This window comes from Malania oleifera, chromosome 6, assembly GCF_029873635.1.
Source record: "Malania oleifera isolate guangnan ecotype guangnan chromosome 6, ASM2987363v1, whole genome shotgun sequence".
NCBI lineage: Eukaryota > Viridiplantae > Streptophyta > Magnoliopsida > Santalales > Ximeniaceae > Malania > Malania oleifera.
The window spans coordinates 51,846,956-51,857,326 of record NC_080422.1 but is presented as its reverse complement, the minus strand read 5'-3'; the positions used below and the strand labels follow the sequence as shown (position 1 = coordinate 51,857,326).

Sequence of the window (10,371 nt, the reverse complement as noted above, 5' to 3'; positions counted from 1 at the left end):
GGTCGTGTGAATGATAGTAGAATTATTGACGTGGCCGATTTGTGAATGTTATGGATGATGTGTGATTATTTATTGATTTTAAGAAAAAAAAATTGTATGAAAATCGGGCCATCACACTCGTGGTAACTTCAGATTCATGATTCTCAAGATGAACGACGAAGAAATCTAGAGAGATAGAGAGTAGAGAGAGTTCTAGAGAGAGAGAGAGAGAGAGAGAGAGAGAGAGAGAGAGAGAGAGAGAGAAGATATTTGAGTTTTCTTAGCTTGGAAGTAATGAAACTTCTATTTATAGCTCTTTGACTCGGCCGGCTTCGTCGACGAAATGGCGTCCTCGTCGACGAATCTGCCATTGCCTTCGTCGACGAAGCGGTGGCCTCGTCAACGAGCCTGAGATCCCCGGTTTCCTGAAATCTCTCGGCTTGTCTTCGTCAAAGAGCCTTTGAACTTCGTCGACGAATCTTGCTAAATTACCAATTTGCCCCTCTCTTATTAATTTAAACCCATATATCACGGTTCGGGTTCTTACATGAATGATTTGTTGTGCATGTTAATTCGAGAGATGATGCATGTAGTTTAGCTTCGCGTGATGTATGCCATGAATTGAACGAAATATAGGAATGTGCCAACGTGATTTGTGTGGCTTTTATGTAAAATATTATTAATCTTAATGTACTCAAATACTTTTAAATTCGCATAGACATATCGCTGGTTATCGTATGTTGGGTAATTCTAATTCTACTTGAGAGGGTCTTAGATAAGTTAGAATATTTTGTCGTCCAATAGGATGGTAATTGATTGATTTCATGATTAGGGTTTGAGATTGGATTGGTTAGGTGAGTCGAATGCCCTAGCGTTCTATGTAAAATATTATTAATCTTAATATACTCAAATACTTTTAAATTCGCATAGACATATCGCGGGTTATCATATGTTGGGTAATTCTAATTCTACTTGAGAGGGTCTTAGATAAGTAAGAATATTTTCCATAAAATAGGATGATAATTGATTGATTGCATGATCAGGATTTGAGATTGGATTGGTTAGGTGAGTCAGATGCCCTAGTGTTTTATTATTGGGTGAAATATTCTTCTTTTTAAGTAATTAGTTGATTTAATTTATTTGTTTTTATTTTATTTTTCAAATTCAAAATCCACCACTTTTCTTGATTTTAAAATATTTTAGACTTAGAAAAATTTCAATACTCAATAGGCAAATAGTCCTCGTGGGTTCGACATCCTTCTTTATCACTATATTACTTGTTACGATTTTGTGCACTTGTGAATTTTCACAAAAAATCTACCACATTGTACGCATTTACCCTTGTGGGAGGACCTATTTGTTGGAGGTATATGGTGCAGACGCTCATAGCTTTATTTATTACTGAGTCGGAGTACGTGATAGTGGCTGAAATTGCCAAGGAAGCGTTGTGACTTACAGGATTGGTTAAGGAGTTGGGTGTCTAGCAAGGTGGAGTTCGGTTGCAGTGTAATAGTAAGAGTGACATATATTTGGTGAAAAATCAAGTGTACCATGCAAGGATAAAGCACATTGATGTGCGGTATCACAACGTTAGGGAACTGATTGCTTCAAAAGAACTTCTACATGAGAAGGTTTATACGTTTGACAATGCAGTTGATATGCTTACGTAGCTGGTCATAACGAACAAGTTGAAGCATTGCTTGGACTTGATCAACATCTTCAGCTGCTAGGCGGGAGATGGCCCAATCTACAGTCCCAAGTGGAGCAGCGATTATGCTTTTGGATTTCCTAAGTGATGAATATTCGCCAAGGTGGAGATTGTTGGGTTTGTGACTCATATTTTGAGTGAAATTCATGCACCAGGAAAGCATTGTGAAGCGAGGAACAAGTGAGAAGTCTGCAAAATGGAAAGCGGCGACGACTTGCTCGACAGTTTCATAACATAGGGGTAACCGTTGATGGTTTCAGACAGCATACTTCTCGACTTCAAATCGTCAACGATATGGCCTAACCCATTGACAGTTTCGTTTGGCGCAAGTTATGGAATTTGAGTTCTAAGATCAGTAGATTGGAGGATTTTCCTCCGAAAATTGCTATAGGGATGATTTAGATAGGTTCTAAGGTTGTTGTACTCATAAAGTTCATATATAATCATACCTTGTAATCCTAATTGTAAGCTTGACATAATTGATAGTGAGAATCAGAGTTACTGCTCCCGTGAACATAGGCAAATTACCGAACCACGTAAATCTTGTGTCTTTGATTGTTGTTTACATTTATTCTCATTGTTGAGTGATTGCTTCTTTAGTATAGTTCATCATTGAGTGATTGCATTGCTTTTTTATTGATTGATTCGAGTTTGTGTGAGGCTTCCACTGCGCATTTGCGAACAACACAAACATAGGTCAAGATTCTGTATGAATTCCTTTATTTAATACATATCACAGTGCATCACATGCCTATTAAAGAAATGATTTTTGTAACTAATATTTGCATTAGGAGTTTCAAATCTATTGTTCTTCAACCCATGACCTATAGTTCTTTAAATCAACTTATACATCACTTGAATAAGAAATTTTGGGTTTCGACATTTCCAAAACTTCAAACTTACCATAGAAATGCATATGTTTTTAATTGAACCTTTGGATTGGAGCCAAATCCAAGAGAACTTCGTACCTTACACCGAAGACAATCGAATGAGGAGTTAAGGTTCGTTTGAATGAAGAGTTAGGTTAGGGTTAATTCAAATCACTCAAGTTTGTAGATTTTGGTAACTCCCAGATGTGAATAAGATGTTAAGTCATGCATTAGTGGGTGCTGATGATGTTGGGGGTACTAATTGGGACGTCAACAAGGCATTATGTCTCATCTCGTTAATGTTCATTACATTTTTTATGATATATAACAATCTAATGATTTTGATTACTTCATTTGCAAAAATTAAAGTATAGTGGCTCAATTGTTTGGTGGTCATAGTTTTCTTTAACCCAATTTTTTATTTTGTTCACTTTTCTATACAAAGGTTGTGAAATAGAAAAAAAATCAATTAACTTCCTAAAAATCATTAAGCAAGGGTAAAATGCAAAGTAGAAATTGTTTTCCAACACTAAATGAGCCCTAAACTTCTAAGACTTACAACTTGTTTGATTTGACAGAATAACTATTCATTTGAATAAGAAAGAATATAGTTTAATTTTTTTAAATTTAAGAGAATAGTTATTCCTCATATATTCTTAATTGCTTCATTCAAAATGTAATAAGAAATGAATAGACATCCTTATAATGAAATTTACGAATAGTTATTCTTTATCTCTCATAGAATGGTTCACATTCTTATTTGCTTTATAGCAATAACATAATTTCTTATATAACTAATAATAATTGACCAACTAAAACTAATCTATTCCTGAGAATATACATTCCGCAAACGTAACCTTAAATACTTTATTTTCTTACGGACACCAAAGCTGAAAGAATCCAATTACTTCACCATAATAATTTTTTTTTTCCAAGTGAAACTTCTCTATGAAAAATAACTCCATACATGTTTAGCTCTAGTGTAATGTAGCTTGGCGTAACCTACCCACCAAACCAAATACAGCCCAGAGGTTCTAATGATTAAAAGATATTTGGGAGATCTTGAATCCTGGGACAGATGGGATGATTGAACTCATTCCAAATGCAAAATGTGACGTTAATCAACGCACAAAGGAATTTAGGAATGCATTGCCCTCAAACACGAAAGCAGTCTTATATTTATAACCTATAGGCGATGGGAAAAAATAAAAGACGTTTTATGTCAGTTGTTAAAACTCATTTTAATTTGGCATCGTATAAAGAAAAGGTCTGATTTTTAAGACTCGAGTTATTTCGTTGAGCTAATAAATTCAAATGCCGCTCAATTCATTCTTACCATATGGTTAATTGAATGTGAACAAGAACTAGGAAAAGCATAGAATGCCCTTCATATTTTTGCGCAGGATTTGCATGCAACATGCTCATAATGACAAAGATGAGCAGCAGTAACAGTAGCAGCAGCAGGAGGGGGGGGGGGGGAGAGAGGATTATTCACAAGGATATGAACATATTCTTATATAATTCACAAGGTTATGAACATATTCTTATATAATCTGTGCCTTGTGTCGCAGGGATCTGTCATCAGCCCCAGCGAGCAACTAAAGGATATAATAAATAAAGACTCCTAGGAATGTTTCACAACTACGAAGGGCACACTAAGAAACAAATACTTGATGTTACATTCACATATATAATATAAGCTAAACTTTCAGGCGAAGAGCCTAAGACCCTAAGAATTTATCAACCTTGGTGTTGGTTGCTTGCGACAGAAACTTCATGCAGATTGGTGGATTAACCCCTGCCAAAGCAAGTATTGAGTTGGGCAGAGTCCATATGCCATCCCCACAAATCAGCCCAGAAGCTACGGCAGGCCCGAAGGCGTCTCTTTTGGCCTTGTTGATTTTTCCCCACACATATAGTATCAAGCTTCCAACACACATATCAATGGCAAAGTTGCATCCCAAATAAAATGGTATTGACATTGCCATTGGAATTGGAATAAACCGAGCCCATTTCTTACCAACAACATCCCTAACCAAGTTTATGAGAATGGCTGCGGCAAAGAAAATATAACAAAGCGTGAGGCAATGCTTTGGCAGAGCAGAAAACCCTTCAACCCCCAACACAGCCATGTTCCGATACACCAGAGCAAAAGGGGCAGGATATTCACTTCCAGGAATTCCAAAGTTATGGAAGGCCTTGTAAAAGAGCCAAAAGACAGCCGGGGAAATTACGCAACCCATTGCTGTACCAATCACCTGGCTCACGAACATGGAGCGTGGCGAAGCCAAGGTTAGGTAGCCAGTCTTGAAATCCTGTGTAAGGTCAGAGGCCGTGGAGACAATATTCATCATAACTCCACATGCAGCCAGACCTGCAAGGATTCCGCCATGTGATGCACCAGCCCATGCCCCAATTGTAAAGATGGCAAGCTTTCCATAAGTGGATGCAAGGGACCAATCAGTGAGCCCACACCCATATGCATTACAGAAAGCTAGCGTTGGTGCAAATATGTAGATGACCAATATGTAGTACCATTTAAGCTGTGTGAAGATATGAGGTAGTGTGATGGTGGATATGACAGCAATTATGATGTAGCCTCCAATAGCAAACCATGTTGGAATTTGATCTTTGAGAAAGACCTGGGTTCGGCGTTGGTCATCATATGAGAGAGAGGAGCTCGCAGGGTAAGACTGGTCACCAACAGGGAGAGCAGAGCCTGCATCTTTGTTCCTGAGTTGGTAAAACAAGCCTGAAAGGGTTCGGCTCAGTACCTTGAAGAAATTGTAAAGGCCGTCACCAAGGATCATTGCAATGGCAATGAATACCTGTATGTAGGGAGAAAGCCAATGTCCATGAATAGGAAAATCCTTGAAAGTTGCATGTCTAGCAGATAGAAATGAAATGGAATCAGGTGAAATGGAATCAAATTTATCACTTAATTCTGTCGTCTCTCCATTCAAATTTTTATTCCATTCCATTATATTTCTAACCCCATTCCATCCCCAAACCTATAAAGAAGCAAGTAGATGGAAAAGCTCTCATTTTATCAGAAAATTACCTTGTATCCTTGAATGCCATGCATGCTGCTTGGGCTTACATCTGCAGGGTACCAATCACCCTTTCTTTTTTCTATAAGAGGCCACATAAGACCCCATGAAAGAATGCCTCCGAGCATAACAGATACGTTTATGATGTAGGGGCAGATCATCCCCACTCCGACATATGTTGCAGAGAAATCAAAATAAAACCTACAATTTTCACAAAGGATGCATTTGCAAAGGCATTACTTGATGAAATGAACTTCACTTCTTGAAATGCAATTCCATTAAAAAATTTAACCAACTGACAAAAAATTTCCATCATAAACAAAATAAATTAACAAAAGGGCCTAAAACTAAACTATCTGTTGATGCTAAATCATAGTCTTAGCCCAGTTCAGTAATGCCACTGCATTTCTGGAATGACCCAGCAGAAAGCAAGTTTAATGAAATATTAAATATGAAGACCTACTTACCTGGAGGAGAGTGGGAATTAAGGGCAGGCCCCCTATACCATGGATAAGTTGGTCCCCTAAAGGGACTCAGATACCATTGGTTCCACACACACACACATACATTTGGAAAAAAAAAAAATTTAAGACTCAAATACCATTGGTTCCACACACACACACTTACATTTGGAAGAAAAAATTTAGACTTTTGTATGAGGGACTTATTAAGTATTGCATCCTGCAATTTTCATAACATTCTCATCTTATTCCATCTTATTCCTAGGAATGATAATCCATGAACCAAGCATGAACTGGTCATCAAAAAATTCCCAATTTTAATTTAAATGAAGCAGACAGGTCAGCAGTGCCTGGTCACATTGTAGGAATCAGGTGCATGGATAGTTTTCCTGCACTGCATGTGATAGTTATTTACGTACTTGTTCTTATATGCCTGGAGTCCAAAGGTAGGGAAGTTTGCAAATCCACAACCGTCTCCAGCAGTAAAGAACCACTGAAAGAAACCCCACAGGAAGCTGAAAGAAAAGAACTTGCCCAGTTCTCTGACTTGTTTCCTAGATAATTGATAGAAAAGAAGAACATAAGAATTTCAAGATGTTAGTCAAATAACTTCTAATTGAAAATCTTCGTACGATATGACATTCAATGAATAGTGCTTACCTTGCCAGCTTGGCTCCTTCAGGAGTGTGGAAGCTGTTGATAAGATGCGCAGTAGCAGTACCACTGGGGTATGTCAATTTGAAGTCTATGATCATGATCTGAAACCAAACATGGGCTATGCAATGAAGATTGGAGAAATATAGTTGTATTATAAAACAGAAATGATAAGTCACTGAAATCATGATTTAGTTCCCCACTGTAATTTTCCTTGAACTCCATTCTTACATTATTTTTGTATAAATTAGTTGTTTGTAGTTACTATAATGAGTACAAGCTTGTAGGCAGTGCAGACATACCTTCCGTAGAGGCACCACAGAGAAGAGACCAAGAAAGCTAACAACAAATAGAAAGCCAATCATCCATCCCAAAGATGGGTTCTTGAAATCACCACTACCTTCAGATTGCTTGGCAATAACTTCACTCATTCCAAATAAATAACTCCCAAAGCCCCCTATTTTAACAGAATATTGAGGTAGTAAGTGCGAGTAAGAGAATTATTTTTGAAGCCCAAATAGAAAAAAATAATAAATGTCACTGGAAATAATATATGCAAATGTGAGAATCTTTATGTCGCTCAACCATGCAGTGCTACTTTTTTTGTCAATTCAAATTACTCTGCAACACAAATTCAATAATCATATTGAAATAGCCAAGTAAACATGTTGAGTAGTATCCTGCTGCTTTTGCCCCTATACTTTATGGGTAAACAATCATTGTTTCAACATAAACAGGAATAACAAAATAGAACTGGGGTTCAGACGATTTCATTGCACCAGCTGCGTTCTTGTTAATAGTGGGACAAATGTTTATTCGAAGTAGCATATGACAAAAATAAAAAAACAAGAACAAGTTGCACCCTTTTTCTGCTTTGGCTAAACCACTTTCATACGAACTCTGTTTGATCTCCAACATCATATCAGAGTAGTTCGTCAAATCCATGCCTATATTTCATTTGGGTATATTAACACAATTATCACAAGCATCAGGAATTTGAGTATTTGACCAAATTGCACATCACTTTAGTTTTAATTGTAATAGTTCCATAAAATTTCAATTTTCAAACTCAAGTACCAATTGTTACAGTTAAAATTCATGAAATGAAAAACAATTTCGTTAAATTTAGGAAATTATGGTACAATTTTCTCTTTGGATTGCGTAATATTTTTTAGAACAGGGGAGTAAGAAAGCAGCTAGGAAAACAAGTTCAAGAGGGGAGATTGTGATAGCCGTCTAACTAGGAGTTACCCACACCTTTCTAGAAGAAAGTTCCAGGAAAAAAATAGAAGTCCACTCGGCGCAGATCAGTGAATAAAAAATTATATTAAAAAATAGCTAAAAAAACATGAGAGAGAGAGAGAGAGAGAGAGAGAGAGAGATGACCTCTCTTGCCACTCCGTAACATGAGAGGATTCAAATTTAATCCGAGTTAAATCGAATGTACGAAAAGGCAAGAACATATTCAAGATACAACAACAATTGGAGAACAATTTTTTTGGGACAAATTCATTTTGCTCCTCCAGAGAGAGAGAGAGACAAGGGAGAAATAGAAGGCAGATGAAGAAGAAAGTACCGCTAAAGGCGATGCCGGAGGAGGCAACGACGCAAGTCTGAATAACTGTGTTCTCCTGGCGAGTAAAGGGCCGGCGCAGGAGGCCAGATTTTTCGAGGAATTTGGTCCATGTCTTCAAGAAAAAGAAGCCCAAGAGACCCGCAGAGACGTTGAGGGAAGGGATGATCCCGGTGGTGAGATTCAGCTTCATCACTATGAATGTGAACAGAACAGAGAGCACAAAGCTCACCACCACAGCCCTCAATGTCAGCTGCTCCCTCCACGAAGGCACCTGCTTGCTCTCGAAGACCTTCTCAACCGACAACTCCTCCTTCCCTTCTTCCTCTTCCCCCTTCTCGTCGTCTTCTTCCTCCTTCCTCCGGCCATAACCGTCCTCCGGCGACCTCCCTCTGTCCCTCGACCTTTCCATCACCCTTCTCCTTTCCCTTTCCTAGAAAATCGAATCTGGACCTAGGGTTAGAATCTGTGAATCTTTGGGAGAATTTATAGCGGGCTATTGCTTTTTTCTCGAGATTGATTGGGATTGGTGGAAGATTTGGAATGTAGGCTGATTTTTTGGGGAGTATCACATCGACGGCGTGAAAAAGGGACGGGACAGCTCATGCAAGGGTGTGAATGAAGAAAATGAGACCTACGGCTAAAAGGATTTAACCAACAAAATTCAGAATTAGTGAGGGCTAATGAGTGGCGTTTTTGATTGCGTGGCCTTCCAAATCCAAGTCAAATTTACACCGCACGCTGTGCTGTTTCTTCTCACTCCTGACCTTACGCTCTTTCAACCGAGTTTTTTTTATGGAAATATTAAAAAAAAAAAAAAGATAAATATAGGATAAACATTATTGAATTCAATCGGCTTTCTAAAAATTGATTTTTATGTCAGAAGGTGAAATGTAGCATAACCAACTTTTCAAAAGTCGATTCTTACCCTGCATTGCTCTCCCGCCCTCGCATTCTCTTCTCGTAGCAAAAAATGAAAAAATAAATAAATAAAATAGGTCAAAGTCGGCTCTACGCTGTTGCACCCCCTTTCGGAGGCCACTGTGTAGGAAAAAAAAAAGAGTCAGAACCAACTTTTGGAAAGTCGGTTTTGACCTGCAAATTACGTGCCTCCCCGTTCCCGCGTAGAACTTTCCCTGCCCCCCCCCCCCCCTCGCATGCCCTGTACCCTATGCCTCCCTTCGCCCCCCCCCCCCCCCCTTTTCTATTTATTGCTAGAAAAAGTCAAAGTCAAAACTGACTTTTGGAAAATTAGTTCTGACATGCATTTACATGTTCCCCAACCCCCACACACTCCCTTCCCTTCCTACTCTCCCCCCACTCCGATGTTCTATTTATTCTCCTATCCTCTCCTTCTTCCTCCCACTTGTCATTCATCCCTTATCCTTTATTCTTTCTTTTCCTTCTTCTTCTTTTCTCCTCCAGCCTTCCCCACCATCTTCAACTGCCGAGTGAACTTTTTCAGTGATTTACTCTTCCAACTACTCTCTTTCAAGGGTTAGTGACGACGTTCTCAGTGACGTTTTCACTAATTTCCAGTTTTTGCTTTGGTTTTGTACATTCATTTCATTTGATATTGAGGTATGTTTATGATTATGATATATTTATTTTAATATATTTTTGAGAGATAATGGTTTATATATATGAAATAAGATTTGTTCGATACTATTGTTGTGATAACCCGAAAAAAAAAAAACAATTACGATTTTATGAAGAAAGGACAAAATTGGCGACAATTTTGTGGAGTTACCGCGGGCCGGTAATGAGTTAAACGATAAAAATAGGCTCGGTTAAAGAGAAAACCGGCAACAGTTTTCTGGAGGCCTAAGAAAATTGGCAAAGGTTTTTTGTGCAAAGGTGGCTATAAGAAAGATCCAACGAGAGATTTTTTATCAAAAATCATTTTCTTCTTTTTCTCCTCCAAAACCTACAGTTTTCCCTCTCTGTTTTCCTTGATTCTCGCTCCCTTAGGGCTTATTTTGATGATCCAGAACCACTACGAGGTTCATGGGATCGTTCTTTGCAAATTAACCGGAGCAGATCGTTGATTTGGGGTTTTGGGAAATCATCCCAAAAT

The 10,371-nt window shown here is 38.2% G+C and overlaps 1 protein-coding gene across 1 annotated transcript; it reads right to left on the bottom strand.

Moving 5' to 3' along the window:
• Window positions 1-4,043: 4,043 nt before the first annotated feature.
• On the bottom strand, window positions 4,044-8,996 carry LOC131157306 (probable metal-nicotianamine transporter YSL7). The gene is made up of 6 exons (XM_058111360.1): window positions 8,298-8,996; window positions 7,024-7,178; window positions 6,728-6,825; window positions 6,487-6,621; window positions 5,618-5,807; window positions 4,044-5,384 (listed from the first exon to the last, which is right to left on the bottom strand). The coding sequence occupies exons 1-6, from the start codon at window positions 8,704-8,706 to the stop codon at window positions 4,278-4,280; spliced, it is 2,094 nt and encodes a 697-aa protein (XP_057967343.1). The 5' UTR covers window positions 8,707-8,996; the 3' UTR covers window positions 4,044-4,277.
• Between the last annotated feature and the right edge of the window lie 1,375 nt (window positions 8,997-10,371).

Excerpts from the sequence above, each read along its gene's own strand:
- LOC131157306 (XM_058111360.1), bottom strand. The coding sequence starts at position 8,706 with ATGGAAAGGTCGAGGGACAGAGGGAGGTCGCCGGAGGACGGTTATGGC. Across the intron at positions 6,826-7,023 it reads CTGTGGTGCCTCTACGGAAG|ATCATGATCATAGACTTCAA; the intron begins GTATGTCTGCAC and ends GTTTGGTTTCAG. Across the intron at positions 5,385-5,617 it reads ATGGCATTCAAGGATACAAG|GTATTCATTGCCATTGCAAT; the intron begins GTAATTTTCTGA and ends CCCTACATACAG.